General features: G+C 46.5%; 1 protein-coding gene across 1 annotated transcript; it reads left to right on the top strand.

Moving 5' to 3' along the window:
- The first annotated feature begins 935 nt into the window (after positions 1–935).
- On the top strand, positions 936–24,620 carry LOC128723563 (coiled-coil domain-containing protein AGAP005037). Its single transcript, XM_053817319.1, is given in 19 exon segments — positions 936–1,519; positions 3,501–3,551; positions 3,634–3,768; positions 3,813–4,221; positions 4,284–4,431; positions 4,507–4,602; positions 12,974–13,058; positions 13,316–13,436; positions 13,535–13,633; positions 15,168–15,328; positions 16,197–16,250; positions 17,231–17,314; positions 17,395–17,457; positions 17,529–17,809; positions 17,895–18,067; positions 18,142–18,324; positions 18,437–18,533; positions 21,324–21,367; positions 24,542–24,620. Coding segments are annotated over 19 exon segments (2,457 nt in total). The 5' UTR covers positions 936–1,425.

Raw genomic sequence — 24,620 nt, 5'->3', positions numbered from 1 at the left:
CGATTTCTCTAAACATCAGCACACAGCAGTGAGCAACGATAGCACACGCTGGTATTGCTCCGGCAAACAGCACACCCCGGGAGCATGCGCGTCGGGACACATTTTCCGTGGCTTTTCTCCGCTTTTAGCGGAGAGAGTTTTTCCCGTGTCGCTTCCCGTCGCACGCGGGTGGACGAAACGAGACGGCTAGACGTCGACGACGGCCTGGCCTGGCCTTCCGCGAGTAGGGTGGAACTTTTCACCGAGTTGTCGTCCCTCGCAGGCTGGCGCGTCAGAGGGCTACGGTTAGAACGCTTGCGGCCGAACCAGCAGCAGGCAAGCCAACCCCGAAAATCAAAGGAAATCCAGAACATACCGTGCGTGAGTGTGTACGCGTGCGTGCGTGCGCGTGTGTGTGGGTTTTTTCCACATCATCCCGTGCGTGTTTGTCTGAATAGGTGTCCTAGTGAGAAAAGGGACACACAGGAGAAATTCAAGACGGCCGGAACTTGTGTAAATTCGGCGTGCGGTAATAAGGCGTCTGTTCGAAAAAGAAACGCAACGGTCCGATACCTCGGTCTGGAATAATCGGCCAGTGTAGGCCAGTGGTTTTTGGGGCGTCGAAACACGACGGTAAAACCAAAGGAAGAAGAAAAAAAAAGCCACAAAACGTATCCCATGCACGGTGGCCACGGTGATGCGGTTACTGAACAAGACCCAGCCCCGAAAGTGCACCCATTTTTGGTCAGTTCGGTTTTTGGGCTGGTGGTGAAAAACACTCTCCCGCCGTGGTTGCTGCGATGAAGGGCCACAACCCTTGAGAGTTGGTTCTCCGCAGCGTCATTGATTGTGCTTTTCACACGCGTGTTCCCGACCTGCCGCAGGCGTCACACACCGACCGGATGATGGTGTACATGTAGGTGTAGGTGTGCTAGGACATCCTGCGTTCCGGGTTGTGCGTGTGTCACAGTTTCTCGTGAAGGGTTCACAGTTTTGCGCGTCGCACATGCCGTCACCGAACAATCGTTTGGCCCAACAATCGACGGCCCAAGTGTACGCGAATCGGTGGAATCTCGTGCGCGGAATCCCATGCCAAGGGACCTAGCGTAGAGGTGTGTGCTAGGACGAAACGATGGACTCTTCTTCCGCGGTGTCGATGTGTATGTGCGGTGCGTTGTTAGCGGATGTGTCACGGCAAAGGGAGACGAACGGCAGTCGAGGAAAGCGACCATCGGAGGGATTGAAGGATATTGACGAAACACAGCCTACTAATCCTGCTGTAATTGACTAAAAATCCGCCCCGTCAGAGACCCGGCTGTGAGACCGAAACGAACGGCAGGGGGGGTGGAGCGAGAGGGGAACAAGAATAAGAAGAAGACGGGAAAGAAAAGCGTGAGGTGAATCATCTTGCAGCGCAAAAGTAAATCAACATCCTTCGCTGGGAAAATGCTGATACGGTGGAAAAGCAAAGATAAAAGCTCCTCATCAACGTCGTCGTCGTCGAGCACGTCGAAGAAGAAGCGAAAAGGAAGAGAAAGCGGTACGTACGTTGGCAGCGATCCGTGGTTTCTGTGGGTGGGGAGGGGATGTCCTTTTCCTCTCTAGCCCTCTAGGAAGGGGTGGGGTCACACACGGTGAAAACTTTTGAGGGCAATTCTGTCTTGTGGGTGGGAAAAGCGAAAACCAGCGGCCTAAAAATCGTTTGTTGCGCGCCGGTCGTGTCCTGTGCTTCGACCCAGAAGGGTGGGGTTTTGTCCTAGCTGCACCACACACACATACACACATACGCAATGTCCCACAGGCGCACACATACGCACGAGCGCTTGCTGCGACCCACGCAACCCCAAGCAAGCCATGCATTATTACACACGAAGGCACCAGGGCGACCAGCACGACCAGAAAGATGCATAATTTATAGCAACAAAACGGACGAACGTCCCCCGTTTTTCTTTTGCACTATGCTCCTCACCCACCCCTGCCATAAGGGCGCATAATCTTTACGGTCCCAGCAGGACGATGGCTGCGCCTCGCAACGGAACGGCAATTATGGAAGCGAGACCCGCGTGAGCCGCACCTTTTTGACAACTTTAGACCGAGAAATTGATTGATGTTGCTCTTCTGGTGGGTTGCTCCTGCTGCTGCTGCTGTTGGGTTGCAGGTGAGAGCACCGACCTCTCTATGCGGTGCCGTGTGAGTTTGGGAAACTCAAGGCGACGGTGGGAAACTCATTTCCCAACCGAGAAGGGGGGGGTGATTTAACTCACCTTTTGTGCCAACCCTAATCATATCTAATCGAAGCGTCGTCGGAACGGTTCCGATCGGGACGGAAAACCAGTAAATTGTGGGTTTGGGGTCGTGTTTCAAAACTGGTTCAAGCTACCAGCGGTTCGCCGGGACCACCGGGTGTTGGGAAGCTACACGTGATCGAATATTGCAACGTTCCGTTTTTTTGTTTTGTACCACACCAATATGCAACTCATTGGGGAAATTTGCTTCCGAAAGTTTCTCATCAACCCTCGCGCGCCCCGTTTGGATATGAAACACAGGCGAACGCTTCTCGAATGGCTTCAGCGCGAAAGGCAGCTGTTGAAAAAAAAGGAGAAAGAAAACATAGAGCTGCACAACGTTTTTGATTTGGTGTTTCTTCTTGTTGAATTCTCTGTTCGCTCAGCGGTGCCATGTGTGTGTGTGGGGTTGTTTTTTTTTTTTTTCAATTTATCATTTTAAACGATTTTTTATGAACAGGAAAAAGCAAAATTTATAAGATATAAAAAGGATAAAAGTCCTTAAAAGGTAGATTTGAACAACTAACTTCAACAGCTTTTCATACATCCACTAATCCAAATTCGCTGCGTTTCGCCCATAAAATCATAAAATAAACCACATTTTTTTTTAATTGCGTACTCAAGTGGCATAATGGCGAATCTATATTGTGTAATGGTGGCTATCTCGGTAAATACAGTTCCGCAATCACTTACTAAACTCGTATCATAGTTTCATGACCACGGATTTGCTGTTATTATTACCAAAAACAAAAATAAAATGTCCACGGAACCAAATGAGGGCATTCGAAGCAATATGTTAGCAGCAGTTTTAATTGATAAAGTACGGTGTGTTCGAGCCACTTAAAGCCGCCACCACACAGCTGCATCCATTTCGCTGTATGTTTGCCCGTCTGCTTGAGGGCTAATCCGGTCTAACAGCGAACCAAACAACCAACAACAGGCGCGGATTTGATTACCCCATAATCTAATCTCAAGCAGGATGTGGTCACCACACTCTGGCCGCCGTTAATTGCACTCCTTCGATCGATCCCTTGTCTTGGCGTGCTCATTTTGCGCCGAGAAATCGCAGGCCCTGACCTTGCGTCGCCACTGGTCGATTCGATTTATGGTAGCCAGAAGCAAACGAGAACGAGCGCAAAGAATGCCGCGAACTAAAGTGAACGTTTTATGCTTCATTTTTCTTCCCATCGCCCGTGGCTCCAACCCGTGCTCACTTTCATCGGCATCGATTCGCAGAGGATGACTGGCAAAATGATAAAAGTAACAGGAACCAACCGGCCGACCAAGGTAAGTTTTGCCAACCATAATGGGGAATTTTGCCACGAACCGTGTAACCAACACGCTCACACGTGCCCGTTCCATTCTCCAGCAGCGATCGATGACAGGCGACGATCGGCACGAAATCGCGAGGATCCTCGAAGGCACACCCTGGGAGGTGATATGCTGCAATACCAGGCACAAGCGCAGCCACCGAACATCCAGCGATCGCTTGAGTTTGAGGTAAGTTTGACGCCACACCCGGTTGACCTTGGCGAAAGGGGTTTCAAGGTGAACACGCACAATAACCACGCTTGCCCGTTGCGCAGACACCTCAGATGCGCGTGTACACGCCGACGAATCAGGGACCGCTGTTTGACGATGACCCTGGCATCATGTCGGAGGCGGAAACGGCCAGTACCGGGTTCCGGCGTGGTGGTAAACAACGATCCTCGTTGCCGGTTGTGAGGACACCGTCGAAGACGCTCGAGCGACCGCTAGGGCTCGTGTTCCTGCAGTACCGGTCGGAGACGAAGCGTGCCCTACTGCCCAACGAGATCACCTCCATCGACACGGTTCGGGCGCTGTTTGTGCGGTCTTTTCCGCGTCAACTCACCATGCAGTACCTCGAGGGACCGAACGTGAAGATTTACATTCACGATTCGAGCAAGGACATGTTCTACGAGCTCGAGGACGTCAGGTAGGTCGACAACTTCGTCCATCACTTGATCAGTAGCGTAACGCATCAACCACTCCGAACAGGTCACATCTGCGGGAAATTCGAGATCGTTCCGTGCTGAGGTTGTTTGAGTCGAACGAGGTTAGCGCACCTCAGGTATTGCCAGGTGGTCAGAACATTCCACAACCACTGCAACCGGCCGCCATTCCCAACCAGTGGGACCAGGAACAGGTAAGCAGAAACTCCTGAAGATCCGTTGAACACAAACGCGAACCTTATGCTGATGAAACCCCGCTCCATTTGCAGAGCTACTTCAGTGAGCCAGAGTTCGACTCGGAATACCAGCATCAGCACATCCACAAAAGCAAGGTAAGCGCAACACGGCGTGCTTTTTGAGTTAAAGTATAATACGTTTATTACTGTTACGCATACATAATCTGTACACCGCTCACACGTGGGCTATGGCGTCGTAAATACACTAACAATGTACGGTACTGAGGTATTTAAATATCCATACTGTTTACGTTGCGTAACGCTGCGTTACGCGCGCACTTCGGCCCTACTAGAAATGGCCGCATCGTGAGGACGCCTTCGCCTCCAGAGCCCCACCCAACTCCGTCGTCACGTCCTTCCAGGCGAACACCAACGCCTTCGCGAAGGGTTCCGGTGCACACTTGGAGCAGATGTTCATGACGGCACGGACTTCCTCCTCAGCCGGTTCCTTGTCATGCTCACGGATCTCGTCCTCGATGTCCGTCTCGCGGCCAAGCTTGTTCTTGAAGTCTGGCAGCCCAAACTCAGCCAACCCATCGAAGATGTACTCGGAGCTCTGCAACAGCGAGCCATCCTGCAGCTGCAGCAGATCACGTTTTGCCTTCTTTTCCGCGGGTGTTTCATCTGCGGCCGGCTTTTCGGCGGTTTGCCGTTTGAACAGCTTCCGCGCGGTCGTGTCCGTGGGCAGTTGTACGATCGAGTACGAACCCTGACCGGTGGGACCTGCCAATGTTCCTACGCTATCGGGGAAGGTGAACGCACCTGTGCTTGTGCTACCGCCAACCGAAGAACTGCGTGGGAACTGACCAACCACACTGTTCGAGGCGAGCTGCTCCTGCAAAAACCGCACACCAGTGCTGAACTGCCCATTGACGAAGTTGGTCGTAACGGTCGCTCCGTTACCGGTAGATGGACTAAAACCACCAACAAGCTGCGAGGGCAAGCCCTTAGTTGGGATGCCCAACGTGCCACTGTTCTGCTGAGCACCGTTCGATGCCAGGTTGATCTTAACGCGTGTCGGAATCTGTCCATTCGCTAGCAACGGGTTCGCTGGCTGTGCTGAAGGCTGCACACGTGGTCAAAAGAGAACCTCTCGTTAATTAACGCCACACGTTCTGGGCCGAAAAAGAAGCTTCCCAACTTACCGTCACCAGCGTGCGTGGAGTCGTCGATGTCACCTCACCACCGTTGTGATCGAAATGGTGCACGTGGTGATGCTTATGGTCACGGTGTGCTTTACCCGCACTTAGCGCCACCTTGTACAGCTGCACCGCGGTCAGTTCGAAGTGCAACCCAACGTCCGTTGGTCCGGTGATGGAAGGTCCACCGGAGAAGAGCGTTCCGTAGGGTTTGATTTCGTAATTGACCAGCTGGCATGAGAGACAGAGAGAGAGAGAGAGAGATTGTGAGAGAAGACACACAAGAAACAACCGACGGCGGGTTATTTGTCGCAGTTCGCCCTTTTTCAGAACACTGGGCTCAAGGCCTGCACTTACCCGGTTGTGGAATCCGCGACCGACGCGTTCCGATTTGATCCACAGCTGCCATTCGCCGGTTTTGCCGTTCCACGAGGCGCACGCGTGGTGCCACTTTCGCATTTTGAAAGGATAGTTCAACCTGTTTTTCGAGAGAGCGACAGTGAGATAACGCTACGGTTTTTGGCTTCTGGGGGTTTTTCCTAGCCAGTCAGTCGAGGTCGTCGTTTAGTCCGTTTGGGGGTAACGTTACGTAAGGCGAGGCATTGTTTGAGGGCTTTTGTTTCTTTTTCTCTGTGTGTTTGTTTCTTTAATTTCCATGCGCAGCATCACGCGCGAAAGTACGTCCCTGGCTTACCTGAACAGTGACTGGCCGTGGACGGCTAGGCTGATGAAGCTCATGCCCATGCTGTTCGAGATCCAGAGTTGAATTTCGCGCGGTTCATCGTCGACTGTTGGGAAAGGATGTTGGCCCCCCGGGTGAAAGGATGTTGACCGTGTGCGGGAAGAGAGCGAACGGGGTAGAACGAGACGCGTGGCTCGGTTAGTAGGACATTGTTATTTGGAACGCAACGAAGCTCGGGTGCGCGCGCGCGCGCGTGAAAGGCACTTTTCACGTATCACGTTGCGTTTTATGGCACAGTCCGCGATTGCTACCGCGCATTCCCGCTACGCGCCATGCGTAAGGTAATCGCACGTGGTCGATGTGAGCCACTTGGGCTCGACATTAACGACGTACATTCACCGGGTACGGCCAAACCGGGTATTGCAACCGCGTGATGTGTCATAACGAGAGCAGAGCAAAACAAGCCCGCTTTGTAATGCAGTGCGAGGACACCGACGGATGCACTGTCTGCATATGCGGCATGTGCATTTAAATCAATCAACTGCATTGCGCACTTACCGGAGTAGGTGACGATGGTGTGATCACCGGTGTGGTTGGTAAATCGCATCCACATGCAGAGCGTGAACTGGGAAAGGGCTGGCAGCTTGTTGCCATACTTCACCGTGCCATCGTGATCGAAGGCATATTTGTCGAAGCTGCAGGTGTCCTGAAAGTGAACGAATAAAAGGCGCATCAGTTAGCGGCTTTGGTGCGCGGGAAACGCCTCGCTTACACCGGATACATCGAGCCGGAACTAACATCGCGAGTCATCGAGGTTTACAGCAACCGAAGCGAAGATGGTGGTATTATATTTAGAAAACATCAATTCTACCTTACCGAAAGGCGGAGGCTTAAAGGTTACGCGTTCGTTTCCTTGGAGTTGATTGAAATAAAAACCAAACAACCAAAAGACTGATTGATGATGTCGAAGACAACGGGGGATCAAGCGGCTTTTTCTTCGCCAGCAGAGCGCCAGCTAACTAGTAAACATGTTTTTGACAGCGTGCTGTCCTCTAAGTATACAACACAACTATATGGTGTTAACATTACGTCACGCTTAAGCTCGAGATCGAGATCGACCACAAAACATGGGCAAACAATCCTTTGCTTAAGACACAAAACAAAAAGCAACGTGCGAAGGTCACGCGTGTGGTCTACAACCGGGTGAACTTTCGAGGCGAAAGCCTTCCTGACCACACGCAACATTCACCGTTGGGTCATTCAAATCACGCGAGAAATGAGAAGAAACAAGCAAGCAAAAAAGGAAAAAAAAAGCCACAACCATTAACAATACTATTTTCGTCCGGTTTGCGTTTGCGCGGCTTCTGTACCGGCGCGGGTGAGATCCGCTAAGCGGGAAAGATGTCCTTGGACGAGTTTTGTGCAACCCCGAAAGTTCCTCGAGTTTTCTCGCGCGTGAAACGAGAAAAAAAAACCTTCGAACGGAACGGCGCGTTTGCTCAACAATCGGCAGAACTCCGCCGACGTTGCCACAGAACCCAATCAGTGCGCATAAATGGGCGTCGGTTTACGTCACTCAACGCAATTCAAAACCCAACTCGTAGGTCGTTGGGCGGCGAAAGATCAAACTTCAGCAAATGATACACGATCGCGTTGTTTCGCAAACCATGGGTGTGTGTGTGTGTGTGATTGATGGAGCGGAGGTGGGTCGTTAGGCATATCCCATGTCCCGTTCAACGCCACCCATTTGAATGGCACGATGGAGACAAATTAGCAAACCAGCTTTCATGTATGAATGCGCCCGCGATCGACATCACTAGAATGGTGTCGTGAAGAAATTACCGACTCACCCAGTCACCCAGCCGATCGGTTCGATCCGGTTGGCTTGTTCAAGCTGGAATGTTCAAGTTTAGCCCCCCATGGCCCTAGGCTCAAGGATATGCAGCATTTTTTGTTTTGCCCCTTTCCTTTGTGTCAGCTTTTATGACGCCGATGAATACTTATTATCAACCGCTGCCGCCAGAACGGTTCGGTCTGCTGAAGGTTAAACGGACAGGGGCTGACATACACGGATACCTGCACTGTCCTTGAGCCGTTGTTGATGTCAAGATTAAAAAAACCTGCCCCTAGGCTCCTGATCGTGGTTAACAGAGTTCCTATCTCACGACAAAAAGGAATTCGCTGACGTATCGCGTGGTCTTGTTAGACAGACCTGAAGCATATCACGATGCAGCCTTCCGCTAGGATGAGCACGTGGCGGTGATCGTGTCCGTTGTCTAATCAGCTCAAAATGCGTCTGAACGATCGAAAACATCACACTAACCGTGTGATATAAACCAACCGTGATAAATAATTCCCTCCGTGCGAGGTGAAGCATGAAATGTTCATCGCTTGCCAATTCGATTCCGGCATTATCTCTCTAATGTGCAGACGATCAGGTGCCGGCTAACAGGGCAATGGCAACAACATAAAAATTCCGCAATCCCTCTCATCGAGATAATGAAAGCAATTTCTATAGCAGTGTAAGTGGTGATTTTACAAAATCAATTCATTTCTACGCCTACCGCAACTAACTCCCAACCGCGATCGAGGTTGGGTTGGAGTTGAAATTTTTAATTTAAATTGGTTTCGGCCTGGGCACGAAGTACGCTTTCCTTAAGCTGGCTCATCTCCACATTGGACATTGTGCTCTAATAATCTCGCCACGCTTCTGGTGTGATGGGCAGCACTTTGAAGGCAGCGTTGCGAATCAACCCGCCAGATCAATGCGATCAGCGATGCGCCCCATGATGCTCCTTGCGACACCCAGTAGTGCTGGTTGTGCGGTAGGCTGCTTCCAGTCTTCGAGCCACTCTTGCCCGAGCTGGCAGATTGCTGCAGCGGGTTGCAAAATTGCCCACACATTTGCCACCGCCAAGGCGTCCTATGTCGCGGCAATATCCATTACGTCATTGGCTTTGGCGCGAACTTTTTGCATCACAACGAGCGCGTGCACACGCGGTCGCATGCGGTGCGCTTTCCCTGCTTTCCTGCAATCTTCCACGGATTTTGCAGATTGATCCGCTGGAACAGGATCGCCACGCGGTGCAAGGTGCATGATTTCTTTTGATTTTTTTTTGTTGCCCGATCGATCGCACGCGCTTACGCACGAAACGAGAGAGCTCACGTAAATCCCTTACGCTTACGCCAGTACGCATAATATAACCGGCTCGGCCCGTAACAAGGAACCGTTTGGGGTGGTACTTACATCACCGGCGGCGGAAAATGCGGCCAGAAATTCATCGGATCCTGTGAGGATGCGTTCGTCCGATGAGCCCGCTTCCGGGAGCAGCAACTTTGGGGCACTTCCAACAACCGATGTGCCCAACGATGGGTACAAATTCCCGTGGTACGTTGTGATCGTTTGTTGCGGAAGTGCGGTCACGATCGCGAGCAAACCGCACAATATTACCACGGCACGTGCCATGGCGTTTAAATGAAGCTGGATGGTGTTGAAGAACAACAACGAAACACCGTCACTAATATCCTGCCCGCGCACGTGGAACGTCCTTACGCACGTGATCGCACAGAAGCACCGAACTTTCGTTTGCAAGTGTCCAACCCGTTTCGGTTGGAATTGGCAAGGAACACCACACACGCCAGCACACGATCACGATGTTTGAGAACACCTCACGCTGCCAAGCACTAAACTGCAACTGACGCCTGCTGGTGGACAGTTTGGCGCACGAGGCCTACGCGCAAACGATCTCTCCCTACCGCTGGAAGTGTTGCTGATCGTCTGGATCGTGGGAGATGGAAGGACCACCGGAGAGCCCCACCGTTGGGTCCGAAAAAGCCCAGCCTTCCACGGACCGAAATGTCGGACGCTCGCTGTTGGTGTCGTTATATTGGTTTTTTTTGTCTTCTTTCAATTTCGCTGCCGCATGCCGCGTGTTTGGTTTAAGCGCCACGCTGTTGGTGTGCCATAATGCCGGTCTTTTTTGTTTCTTCTTTCTTTCTACCACTGCATTAAACACCCGGACCCGGGTGCGATACCCTTTTTGTGGCCACCCTTTGGGTGGTGTAAAGTGGGGCGTAGGGCTCGAGCCTTTAGACAGCGCGAAGAAATGGCCCCTTAGGGTGGTCTGCTTCCTTCGTCTGGCTTTGATCGTCAGCCAGGGGGTTTGAAGAGGCCACAATTAAACGGTACCAACGCGGAGGACTAGCTACGTTAGCGCACATGGACATTTGCCGGTGTAACACACGCCCCGGTGTGAATTTTGCATAAGATTGGCAAAAACGGCGCTGCAAACGGCATTGTTTAGGTATTATAATAATTGATCGCTGCCCGCCACAGTGAGGTATGCGAATGATTTATTTATCGTAATAAAAATTGCCCATGTAACGACGCGATCGGTGGCGATGTGATTGGTTTGCAATCACACACGCGAGCCATGGGTGCCTGTTTTTTTTTGTTCATTGAATGTCGATCATCAGCGTTTATGCTGGCGCACAACATGACTTCGCAAGTTGGTCAAAAAAAAAATTACCGCCCCAGCCGTATAGCGAATAGTTTGCGAGCTTTTAGCTCAGCTGTAACCCTCGCTAGAGGCCTTGGCTCTGTGCGCGAAGTTCTCATCTCGCTAATGCCCCAAGTGACCGCCAGTGAGGAGTCTAATGCATGCCCAAACCGGGGGCTTGATTATGACAAAAAAAAAGTAATAATAAAGAGTTTAAGAGTTAAAACCTACCCAACGGACGGACGGACCGGCCCGCGGGCTATCATAAAATAATTATAAACGTTTGTCGGCTTTTGTCGGTGTGGCCAAACAGAAGACAAAAAAATCAATCACCTACTAATGCGCCCGCACTATACAGATCACTTAGTCTCATACTTGGTCTGGTTGATCGTGTGGCGGTGATCGTACGCGTGGCTTGAAGCTGCCTACCACTCCACAAAACTGCACCTGAAAGCCCTCGGGCGCGTGTCTTGCGAGCAGCTGGGCGGGTGGGGGAAAGAAAAGGAAAATGTAAATCTTATGTATGGCAACGCCCCGCTAGGGGAATGATACATAACAACATTAATAACAGCACGCCATCGAGCGATCGCGCGGATCGAATAGATCGCAAGGAAAAACATAGATGGCGCTTTGGCTGTTGGTGACGGGTGAAATTGGCCGGGAGTGGTGATCAACTGATCAGAACGGAGGGGAATGGGGGGGAGGGGGGGGGGCTGGGGGTGGAAGAGAGAGACCCCACCGAAATGTTTCGATGGGAGACAAAAAAAAAGCAAAAAAACAAATCCCCCCACAGCATTATGCAATCGGAACAACCTGGGAGCGGGTTGATGATGCATCCGCGGTAACTGCGCCACGTTTGGGAAGGAAACTTGAGAGGAAAAACACACACACACACATACACACGCACACACACAGTGGGCGAGAAATGGATAATTGGAAATGGAGAGTTTATGCCAAATCGCGAACCACTTGCGCCAACGAGCCAACGGCGGAAGCACGTGCGGATCAAAACATTTTCATCTCATCTCAGGGAGTGATGAACCGATCGCGATGCCGTTTTGAAGATCGTAACGCTAAACTGCTGGTTGGGTTACGCGTGTGTGTGTGTGTGTTTTGCTAATAAGCTCTGACCGGTGTGTAACGAGAGTGAGAGTAGCAGATCGATGCTCCACATGCGAACACCACGATTTAGGTCGATCTGGCAGGCTGCACCGGCGGCCCACGGTTTTTGTTTTTTGATGTAACGCTTTCAAGCCACAATCGACCGGAACGATCGAGGAATCGTCCGCGCGAAGGAAAGAGAGAAACAGAAAAGACGACGATCGTAAACTTGTCACGTCACGGCCGTCGTCATCGAAACATTTCACTTTTCATTCGCCCGATCATATCGGGATCACGAACGCCCCCTGGTGGGCGGTTTTTCTTTCACCTCCAGCAGCAACAACAACAACAACAAAAAACCCGCGACTTGCGAAACTTGCTCCACCGGGTCCATCTTATTTTTGTTGTGTGATTTCGAGCTTTTCTCGAGCCTAGTCGGTAGGCTTCACACCCAGTTCCTTGTGCCAGGACCGGCGAGCAAGGGGGTCTGCTAATGCGCAAAGAGGCTAGCAATTAATGTTGGCCTTCTGTGGGTAAAAGGCCGTATCAAACCAACTCATCCAGCGGATTTCGTCACGCTGCTCCACCCCACCTGCCGGGTGGGTGCGAAAGGCGGGAAAGCGATGGGCGGATTTTCCCTCTCACCGCGAAACCAAAAACCCATCTGGGCCAAGTGAAAAGAGCGCGCGCACTGGCGCACGTAATGACCCATAAGCGGCTCGTAAAAGCGGCCTGATGTATCTCGCGAACTGCTGCCGGTACGTACGTGGCGGGCTGGGGGTCTCGGAAAAACTGTCCCCTGTAATAGCCGCATGTACGCTCCGGCTCGAAACAATATATTGTGCCAGTCTCGTGCACTCGCTTGCATTGAACAACGCTTGAATGTAAAAGTCTTAATCACGTCGGACGTCAGCGGTGGCATGCCGTTGGAATGCTGATTGCGTGAATGTTACTACAAATCAGCCTCCATGAATGAGTTTTCGCGACTACCCGACCTCTTAAGCAGTAGCTTTGCTTTTGCTCGCTAGAAGAACTTTGTACAATCTTCACCATAACTTCTCTGGATCATGTTCTTCCAGCAACCAACGAAAACGCCCTACTACGTCGGTACAACGCAGACGCTACCGAGAGGAATGTATTCGGACAGAACCAAGGGAGCGATAGGTATGGCGCGCACACAAAACCTGCCACTTAGATGACGCCACCAGGCAAGAAGCCGTTACGCAAAAACACTTTCATTTCACATTTCCCACAGGAATGGCGTCGAAGCCGATCCGCTCGTATGGTTCGCGGGGTAACATCGCTGGACCGATGCCGTACACCACGGAGCAGCTGTACAACATTCCAGGTAACCGGATGGATGGAGCTCCATTTCGATTCTAGACCTCTAGAAACCTTTTGCTTTTCTCACGACTCGCTAGATGGATACATGAGCTCCCCGGAACGCAGTGGTGCATCGAGAGGAGCGTACGAGGAGCCTTACTACAGCCAATACGGTACACGTTCCGCCACGGTAACGCCAATTATCGACGAAGAGCAAGGGTAAGTGCCAAAATACACCAGTCACAAAGTCACCCAAAATTACCAGTCACTGATGCAATTTATTCCATATTCGCATCATGATCCACGACCCTGCGCAGGGATATCTCGATCGCGGACGATCAGTACGCCATGTACGGGGTGAAGAATGTTGGACGAATTCCACGAGTGCCACCAAACCAGATGTACGATCACACCAGGTGAGTAGGTCGTCCATGCAGCGTGGATCACTAGGGCACACTTCGGTCAGCTTCCGGTGGCCTTCACGTAGCTCTCCGCGAACGTAACCAGCATCTGTTCCAGCCGGTCAGCTCCGTACTCATCCAAGGGTGTTATGTAGGACAGCTCGCGCCTTCGACGCATGAATGGTTTGCGTTTTTTCGTCACCGACGATAGTGTGGTCGTTCCGGTGACGCTGGGATGATAGTAGGTCGTTCCTAAAGGGTGGAAGACGTAACGTCATTAGCTCGAGGTGATCATCTGCACGCGAGCGCATCTTACCTTTGCTTTTGATGGCCTGCACGATCATGCAGAGCAAGTAACCTGCGAATGCTAGGAACGCCAACCCGGTAATGCTGATTTGGAATATCTTCTGTACCTTGGATGGTTTCTTGTTCCATGGATCCTCCGATGTTCTCCTGAGGGATAAAGGAAGAATTGATGAAATGTCATGTGCTGGGGGAAAATCTGAAATGCAACCTGTCGGAAATGGTTTGCATATTGTAGGGCAGCGGATACGCATCACGGTGATCGTAGTATTCACTGCCACTGTGCGCTGTGTCCGGTGTATAGTTGTGTTCATCTCGACTTTCCGGCTCCGATGTGACGCTGTTGTTGAAGAACGGCATCCCTTGCAGTTCCTTTAGTTTTCTCTCCAACACCACCAACTTCTGCAATGGTAACCCTTGAAGGTACTCGTAATCACCCGACACAAACTGACCATCGAACAGAAGCGTATCATCCAAGATGCTGTCATTTTGCGTCGAGGCTGACACCCTGAGTGAGAGCACTAAAAGCAAGACGGTAGTAAACCTCCAATGGACGAATAAGGTACCCATTAAGGCGGCTTGTGTGTTGCTGGCAGAGAAGGTCAGTTTTTATTGCTGCAGTGGTTTGTCACCAAAACCCGAGGTCTTCTTCCCGACAGAGACCGTAATGCAATGGAGCACCTGCGCTGGGGGTTCGCTATCGTTGCGCTTTGATATAGTTGAGCTTGGCGTTGCATCGTTTCGCTGACGCTACCACTGTAAATGGAGGATATTATGTGAGGAACTGGAGCGTAGCTTGGTCGGATATTTTCTGTTACTCGGTGGACTTTTCCCCTTCACCCCTAAATGAAAACATCTTTTTATTACACCAAATAATTCATCACACCGAACGGCATCATCAACGAATTATGACATTGAATGTGTTGATCGGTAATATATATGGTGCTTGAATATTTTAAATATATTAGTTACGGGTTAATGATTAGTTTTTGTGTTGTTTGATTAAAAGCTGGAGAAGACTTGTTCTCCACGATACCGACAAAAATATCTTAAATGCATTTGTAAACCATTTTATTGACAGTATAGTTACAAGATCACGAGTTAATGCTTCTCCAACACCCTCTTGTGGGAGTTTAACGGCTGCGCTACGAACCAGAGAACCATCCGATGTATCCAGAGACCGTTAAATTGCGTCTAGATGCGTTTTAATGATCGTATATTTCTTCCTGCCCCGTTTCCATTGCAGATCGGAAGACCTCCACAGAATACGAGTCGAGCACATGGAGCGACAGTTGGCGAACCTGACTGGACTGGTGCAGAAAGCGCTCACACAAAACCCTCAACTACCGCTAGTTAACAACAGCCCAAATATTCTAAACATTCCTGGACAATATCGTAACGGTACGTGTGCAATACTCTTGTCGTTTACCAAACGGTCGTTTGCCTTTGACCTTTCTTTGAAAGGGTTGATGATTCTGGGGGGTTGATGCAAAACCCCAACGAGATGGTATTTCGTCGGCTTGTCTCAGCTTTGCGTTTGCATACGTTTGGCAGTAACGTTGGTTTACTCTTTGAATACGTCATGTTGAGAATTGTGCTTGTACGTGTGTTTTGAACCAGTTTTGCATACATCTTAGCTTACTCGATCATTTGGCATTCGTTTCTCTTGGTTGTATAGTTGTAAGTTTTGTGGTAAAGTATTTGGAATCGGTTCCCATACGGCTACGGCTTTTATTTCGCATCTTTTGTTATCCATTTTTCTATCCATGCATAGCCGTACCTAATGCAAGTTCCCCCGCTCATTTTTAATGGCTACGAGTTTGATTCACAACGAAGCATTTAGTATCAAACGGAGTTGATTTATTTTGTAGCATATGAATATGTTAGTATGTTGAAGCCATCGGCCTAAACGCTCCCAGCTGGAGGTACTTTTTGATGAAATTTGCATAGCTTGAGTTGAGCGATTGTTTTTCTTTGTGTTTTGTTTCATTGTGAGTTTCACCCTTTCAATGTAATTAATTCCAATTAAGAGTGTTGCCAATGCAATCATGTCCAACCGGAATTACTCGTAGATTCTCAACTGCTTTCCATTGTCTCATTTCTTGGCAGTCATCTTCTTCAACACCCATTGTCATTTATCTCAATGATGTATCATTTTCTCATAAATATATATTTACGTATATATATATATAAATATTCTACTTTTCAATCAAACCTCATTCCGTCACCTAATCACAATGAACCAACACTGCTCATTTAGCTGAATCTACTGGAGATGGTACGGTTTGCACGCGCGAAAAACCACCAAAATTGGGAAAATCAACATGTCGTAAGTTTAGTTGTATCGAAAATATAAAGCTGTATCTTCCAAGCACCCCGATCTCCTTGATTCGAACCGCTTCCGCCACGATTTCCAGGCCACCAAAACAAAACCAGATAAAATCTTTGCTACATTCCATTTTGAACAGATCCTCGTCCATTTGCCATGCTAAATCCATACATCGATTCATCACCGCACGATGTGCTTAATCATTCTTTTCCGTTACGGGTAAAACCAGTAGTTTAATGTGTAACTCTAGGCAGTATTAGTCTTTAGCATTACTTACTTTAGATTGATGTTAGTTTATAAGCAAATGTACAAATAGTTGGTATTGCGTTACGCTCAACTCGGGACGTAGTGCAAACAGACCCAGCCACCCCACACGTTGCTGGATTGGTGTGCCTCGAAGAAGTGGGAAATATTACATCGTTATATCACTCTAAAATTGTTTGACATCAAATCGGCTCACATGTGCCTTCGCACTGTGTATTTGTATGATAATATCTAAAGCTACGATCTGCCAGCATTGTATATATGTATACCAAAATAGCTTTCAAAATTACGGGTAGGTTACAGTTCAATCGATGCCTGCATTTATTAAATTAGTTAGCGATTACAAGCAAGTATGAAACACATTTTAAACATGCAGTTTGTGTATGATTTAAAGTTGTGTTTGTTTTGTACATTCTAAAAGTATTCAATAACAGCATGTTTTGAGCAGCAATTGCAGCGATTTTTTTATTTTTCTTAGTGTCTTTGATTTACTTACCCTTACGTTAAGGCAAACAAACAAAAAACGATACACTCCTATTTTGGATCAAAGGACCAACCAGTGACCAACCCGTATCCCTGATCTTTCACCCTATTCGACTGTGGTGGACAAAAACATACGGTTCCTATTCTTCGTTTTTCTCAATCTATCCCCTGTTTACTTGGACTCGCTTGACCGGTATTAATTGCGAGGATTTTACCCATTCTTTTATCCATAGATAAGTCAGTTTCGTTTGAAAAATCTGTCTCCTTCAGTGATGATATACAAGGTGTGCCAAAATCTCACAGCCCACAACATTCTGGCAAGTGTTGTTCTTTACTTTAGCTCCCCTCAAAAAGGTTATCAGCTGTAACGAATTCCAAATCGCTCCTTTTCCCACAGCGGATACAAAGCCTCCAAAGCCAGCGATAAAATCGTCTACTTTACCCAGAACCTCATCACAAGGTAAGTGACGAGAGGCGTTTTTTTATTTGTCCTCCACGAAATGCATTCTACAATCTACGTTTCCCTCACAGAACGTGACCGTCTGAAACCGCCACCACCTCCGAAGCCGCTAGTGATGATCGCAGGCAACCAGTATCGCACCGACCTGACGCTCGCACCGGAAGTCTACAATCAGCTGCGTGGTTTGCAGAAGAAAGCGATGGACTTGCGCACGGAAGTGCGCACTTTGCGCCGCCTAACACAAACGCAAGCTGTCGCCGTGCGGGAGGACATCAAGGATACGTTTATGCGAATTCGTGCCACGCTGCTTTCAAACACAGGCTTTGCGTGGGGACAAGGCGACAAAGAAAGAGTAAGCGATCACGTGGTGCTGTGAAGTGCATTCAAATGGAAATTGGAATTGAATCCACAATTACCACGCATGTTCGTTTTTGCAGACAAATCTCACCAGAGAGGAAGAAATTTATAAGCAAGAAGTTATCCGATTGGAAAAGGATCTCGCGGACCTGGAGTCGTCGGTGGAAGGTTTACGTGGAGAGGTGATCAACAGAAGAACGCGCGTTAATATGGTTGCCGTGGAAGATATGGCGCTAGTTCTCAGCCGTGCGAGGTAACTTTAAAGTTGCAATAGAAAAATCGTATCTACGCATCCGATTTCATTGCATTGGTTCCCCTTTTTCGCAGTAAAACCGTTGCCGAGCTGAAGATGCGCTTCCCTGTTCTTCAGCAAGGGTTGAGAAATCTTATTTCGAGTGAAATGGAGCGCGTCTGTCGCGAGGAAGTGTTTCTCAAGGATGAACCCGATCGCCTGGAGAATGCGTTAAGGCGATGTAAAAAACTAACCGGAACACTTGTGACGCTCAAAAGGTACTTATTTTGGGAAGAGATTCATGCCTGAGGGTAACATTTAGCGCTAGACTGAACATCGTTTGGTACTTTATTCGTGTTTTAACCTATGTTACGCAAAACCCTCCGCTAGACTTGCGAGTGTACAGGAGCAACGGTTGCCAATTCCCGACACTACGGCAACAGACGAGACGATCAAACCTCCAGAAACGCATACCAACGTGAACAAGGTAACTATCGGTACCATTTGCTTGTGCCTACTCTCTAGCAAAATTTCTATCCCGTATCTTGAAAACTTAAAAACAGCAACAATAGCCAATAAAAACCGATTCTAGCTAATACCATTCAAAACTATCCATCGCTATTGGTTTCGGCTTTGAGTTCACACTTTTGTTTATTCACACTTTATCTCTATTTCACTTTCGTTCCATGTTTGCTTTTTTCTCATACTTGCTCTACTTAGAATTGTATTTTTGGAAAAATTTTCCCTCTATCTTTCACTCCCTCTCCTCTTTTCTCTCTCTCTCTCTCTCTCTCTCTCTCGCTCTCTCTCTCTCTCTCTCTGTCTCTCTCCACTCTGAATCCTCCCCTCATTGTCACTGCTTGCCTGTCTGTTCTGTTTGTCTGGTTTTATCAGCTGATTTATTCTATCTCTGTTAGTTTCACGATTGAGCTGAGATTTTTCCATCCCCACGAAAAAAGTTAGCCGGCTCCGGCAGAGGCTAATTTTTCCCATCGGCATGCACTACTTCCTGTTCCGCTTTAAGTTATCTTTCTTTCAAATGTACAAGCACCACTAACCCGTGCAGCTGGTAATGATTCACTGATGGTAAAGATGTTGGTCTAGTGAGAAATGCGAATAAAATTGACGAATGAATATTTTGTATTATAACTAAATTTAGTTTTTTCAAAAATGAGGAAAAGTTTTTACAATATTTCCATCTTTTCGCGGGTGCATTTTATGCAATCAAATTCGCCTGTTTTCTTATCGAAAACGAGTAGGAATATTATGATGTAATGTTTGTTTTTAAATAATAATATTGTAAGTTGTCTTTGTAACATAAGTCACTATAGCCAACGGCAGGTAAACTCATTATTTGTTTTACAACAAGCTATAAGTGTACTTTTGTACTCAAAAATGTACAAACCTAATCATGGGCAAAAAAGTCACCAATATACAATGTTAGCAATTTAGCACATATGTGCTGCAAAAAAGTTTGTTCACATTGTAAAAACTTTGATTGGATTGGAGTTTTTGTAACGGAATGCAGATTTTTTTTATATTTTGTTATAGCCCTACACGCTGTAGCTGGCCTCAAATTACGTTACAAATTCTTATGATATTTTTGAATCGCATTTTGCTTATTTGCTTTGTTAATTTCACATGATTATTCATCTTTTCCATTTATGTACAAACGCTGCGGGTCGTTTTCCATTTGCCATAATGATCTAGTTTTTAAGCACCTGTTTTGTTTATCCGTTTTTAATTTCTTATCCAACATTACATCGCTCAAAGTAGGTGAAACAACGCAACGCATATCTTGTACCCCAAAAATAACTATTCTGTCATCAGTAGGAAAATCCTTTACGCATAGTTCATTTTTGGCATATCTTCTTGCTATTACTCTCGACAGTAACTGATTTCCATTTGCAATGATTGCTTATACTTTATGTGTCCAGTTTCTATCAAGTTTGATATACCTGTATTTTGGTTCCTACTCTCCTACTGTTTTGATTTGTATCTTTTTCACACCATCATGCAGTGTTACTAGTTGAAACAACAAAATGTATGGAGTCGATAAAATCGTAGATACTTGTAAGATGTATTGCAGTATTCAATTAGTTCCGAGGCGCTTTCCACCGTGATAAAAACAAAACCTTGAGGATAGCAGCAAATCCTTGGGAAACGAAACTGGCACTGTTTGTATAATAGATTCTTTTTATCGGTAATCGGTCACATTGCTTTTACGACATAGGTCAAACACCATGCCTGATGAAAAGATTAGATCGCTAGCTCGTATAACAGCTTTATTTCCTCTTTTACAAGTTTTTATTGTTCGAACCGCTTTGATTCTTTGGTGTTGATAGAAGTGTAAAACACGCGGGAAAGAAATGTAACAAGTTTCTATTTTGCTCAGCTATTTTGTGACTACCTGTTTAAGTCCTACATAGCCCCAATTCATAGGAAATGCTGCATGCATCATTTTCTACCCTCGTCTCATGCTCCATAATGTCCAACAAGAATTATAATATGTTGTAGCTAAAAAATGAAACAACAAAGAAACAATAGACACAGTGTGTCCTTTAGCATTTCATAATACCACGAATGAGAACAAAAAATCAGTTGGAGCAACATTATATTGTCCCAAAAGCTATTGCTTAGCTAAAGTGTCCTACGTCTCCGCTTTGTCTTGTTATGATGTTGCATTTCTGGCACATTTTGCTCACAATGTTTTTTTTCCGACAATTGTGTTGTGTTTATCGTTCATTTTGTTTTTTTCTTCTTCTATTTGTACAGTTGTTTTGTTATTTATCGGTGTGTCTGTTTTTTGATTTTCTGTTCCTAATTATAGATAATAATCAGCAAATAAATAATTCGATTCGCATAAAACATAAAACCGTTTAAACTCCGTGCAAAACATCTCTAGCTTACCACGCAATGTTGCTGCCTACTCTGTTCCCTCAGAATTGGCGATCTTTAACATTTACTTGCGCCAATCGTACAACGACCGAGTCCGCATTGTTCCTGCATAGGTCATTTTTTTCTTCAGACACTATTCTTCCCGCCTTGGGCAGTCTTTCCTTCAGCTGAACAATCCTGCAAAGCGCATTACCAGAGAATCTGATCACGACCACCATACAATCAGTCAATCTGTCTATCAAATCCCCTCATCTTCCCCTGTTTCCCACGATATTGATATTTAAACATCACCATTACCCTTAAACTCAACGAACCCACATCACAGTTTGAAGACGAATTGATGCTAAAACGTGCATTCATATAATTTTGTGTTTTATAGTTCAACTGGCGATGGAGTTCTAACTTCAAAGAGGCGATCAATGAGTAAATTATGCTCCTACTTAAATAATCAACAACCAAAAATTAGTTTCTTCCTTTTCGTTCTTTCGGCGCATTTTTCTTTCTACTCCTCTTGATTTCTTTTGTACTCCTCTACGTTTGTTTCACGAATGTCCCGTATGATCAAGAGCAAAAGCAACAAAAATGCCTATCAAAATCCTTTCACCAAATCAATCGTTCTCTCTCTCTCTCTCTCTCTTTTTTCCTCCACACACGAGTTTTGCCTATTTCTTCTACTGTTACATCACTGTTGGTCTCCCGTCTTCTATTTTTGTAATCTTCTGCTGAACCACACAAGCACACCTGCAAAAATCGATCAACTTTGCTCGCATTTCATTCGAACCCCCATTCCTTGTGGTATTCTCGATTTGTCTTATCAATTTTCAATTGTTTTGCTTCAACTTTCAGTTGATCTTGTCATGTCCCGACGTTTATCTTTTTATATGTTTTGTTTTGTTTTATCATATCTTTATTTGGGTTAATAATGTTCTGTTATTCTGCGTATTGATTATAATTGTTTTTGTTTCATTTCATTGGAATGCTATTTGATTATCTTATCTCGTTTATGTACATTTCGTTTCGTTCGTTTATCGTTTTGTTTCACCTAAAACCGATATTGTACAACTATGCTCATCACACTCTCCGCATTCTATTTCTACCTCTCCGCGTCCTGTGTCTCCGTTCCGTTGCCAATTTGGTCGTTGAATGTCCACAATTGCCATTTTCATCACCATCTTCATCATGGCACAAACAATAGATTCTCGCAAGTGCAATCCCACAAATGCAGCATTCGCCCTAAATGCAACAAATGACTTACGCAGCAAATGCATTGCAACGATGTTCATTGTGCGAATATGTGAGTGTGCGTGTGTGTGTGTGTGTGTGTGTGTGTGTGTGTAAATGTGTCCTGCGTGTTTGTGTGGACGCGTGTGTGTTTGTATGTAACTCTTTTTTGGCGCAGACGGATGTTTAAATTTGGGAACCATCGCAAGCCTCCCGTCTTTGTTCACACACTGGTGTCCTGCTATTGTTCAATGGTTGTTATATCTATTACCCTGTATTCCTGCAAAACAGCGGCAGTGTTAAAAGAAATGAAAATTGAATGTTTAAAAAAAGCATAAATGAAAGAGCTACGGGCTGATGATGAAGTTCGAAAACCGATGTATCCTTCTCAATTTCTACCGCATCAACTGCTAACAGACATTTTTAAATGTGTTGATTAGTTTCCAAAACGCAATAGTTTGCTGACCACATCACGTTTGGTTATGGTTTCGTTAGTTGGTTGTTTTTTTTTCTTTGGTTCAAACTCGTTTCATCAACAACCATCCAGAGAAGAATGAAATGTTGCATATTTTGTGCTTTATTTTAACGCGCTTTTTGAACACTCTCACCCACACCCTCGTAACCCTTTCAACACCCGTAACTGATCGTATCGTAACCGTAGTATGTAGCTTCCAACACTTTGTGCATGCTATCCACACACTCTACTCGAATTAACGAATCTATCTCACAAACAGTACTCTGCCTATTCACAATCACGTTGTTTTTATCCTTTCGATGTAACGTTGTGTGTTCCGCTGTCCGATTTGGCTGTGTTCCTTCAACCATGTTCACGTGTGATATAGTTTATCGTTGGTTGATTTATCAGAGTGTCGTTTTATCAATACTACCCTTCCACTGTAAGAAACAGCATTTTAATTTTCAAATACATATTCGGAACGTTCACAACGGATGCAAACACGTGTTTGGTCGTGAAACATAATTTGCTGCCGCGGAAACGAAAAATTGTGGAAAAGTTGCGTTGCTTGGTATATTTTTACAAAAAGAACATTTTCTGCTTTTGATCGACATGATCGTGAGGTGCCTTTGAGGTATGTTCAATGCTGGACACGCCATTGAATGTGGTGATGAAATGTGCGATCACATTCAATTTGAGTGATTGATCAATCCGTCACTCGAAAATATTGAAACTATTTTATCCGGCACACGATTATAGGCCAGGTGATTTTTTGTACATTTACATCATACGACACAGAGTGTCGGGGGAGGTTGTTTAGCGATCGATCGCTGTACTTGATCCTGAATACGAATGCGCCGGAAGTCTACCCCCCAGATTGTCTGCTTGTAGCTGGTTGTAGGAGTTCGGTGACTAACTATCCTGGAACTCGGGTTGACTCTCCACTGGTTATCTCCCGCACCCCACTAACACTATCATCGCTGCCAACTATTCGCACCGCAAACACAAATTGGCTGTAATATTAGACTGGCGTCGGTTTCTAATTCGTAAAGAACAAAAAAACTCAATTTGGATATAACTTTCGGCGAACAAACAATCCTAAAATGACTGAACGTCAAACGTTTGACGATTGGCTGCTCCGTGTTATGTTGTTTTGGTTTTATTTAGTTAGCTTACATACCGTTTATCTTTCGTTACATTGGCGTAGAGATGTATGCACTCATAAGTGTGTTTAAACCCCTTTTTTCAATTGAATACCATCCGTAAAGTGTGTTTCTTTTTTTCCCTATAAAGTGTTTTTTATGATTAAAAAAAAACGTAACGTTAATAAGGCCATCAAACGCAATAGCATGGATTGAATGGATTTATTTAATCCATCCGACAATTGGATACGATGCTGTTTGCTTTCAAAAAAGCTACGGAAAAAGGGCGCACAATGAGAACATGGCTTAAAATTATATCATGCAATCAGAATGTGCCATTTGTAATCGTTACCGTTACGTCGAACGTTCTCTTCTTTTGTTTTTCCCCGTTTTCCATGTGTTTCATTTAACCTTCCCTTTATAGATAGAGCTGTTTCTTCCCTTTTTATATTGCTGTGTGATAAGCACTGTGTTTATCTTTATTTCATGAGAACCGTATAATACTCATAAAAATATTGTCTCTTTATCTCTTCCATTTTTTTGTGCTTTTCTCTCTTTCTCTTTCTCTCTCTCTCTCTTTCTCTCTCTTTCTCTCGTATTCTTTCTCATTCTCAAAATACTATTCTTCAAATTTTTCAAACACCATTCGCACAAAACTTGGCAAACTTTACCTTGTCCTTCGCTCGCTCAAATCGCGCCCAAACATTCGCTTTGGTGTTTACCTAAACCTCCTAACCACCACGTGGTGCCGTGTTGATGACGCTGTGCCCCCGAACGCAGCCAATCCCAAGTCCCCGTCTGGGGACAGTCGTTGCCAGTGGAGGGATCGCCCCAGAAAACGCACTCGATGCTCTGCTAG

This window comes from Anopheles nili, chromosome 3 (assembly GCF_943737925.1).
Source record: "Anopheles nili chromosome 3, idAnoNiliSN_F5_01, whole genome shotgun sequence".
Classification (NCBI taxonomy): Eukaryota; Metazoa; Arthropoda; class Insecta; order Diptera; family Culicidae; genus Anopheles; species Anopheles nili.
The sequence above is the reverse complement of the archived record's forward strand: the minus strand, read 5'-3'. Positions and strand labels throughout refer to the sequence as shown.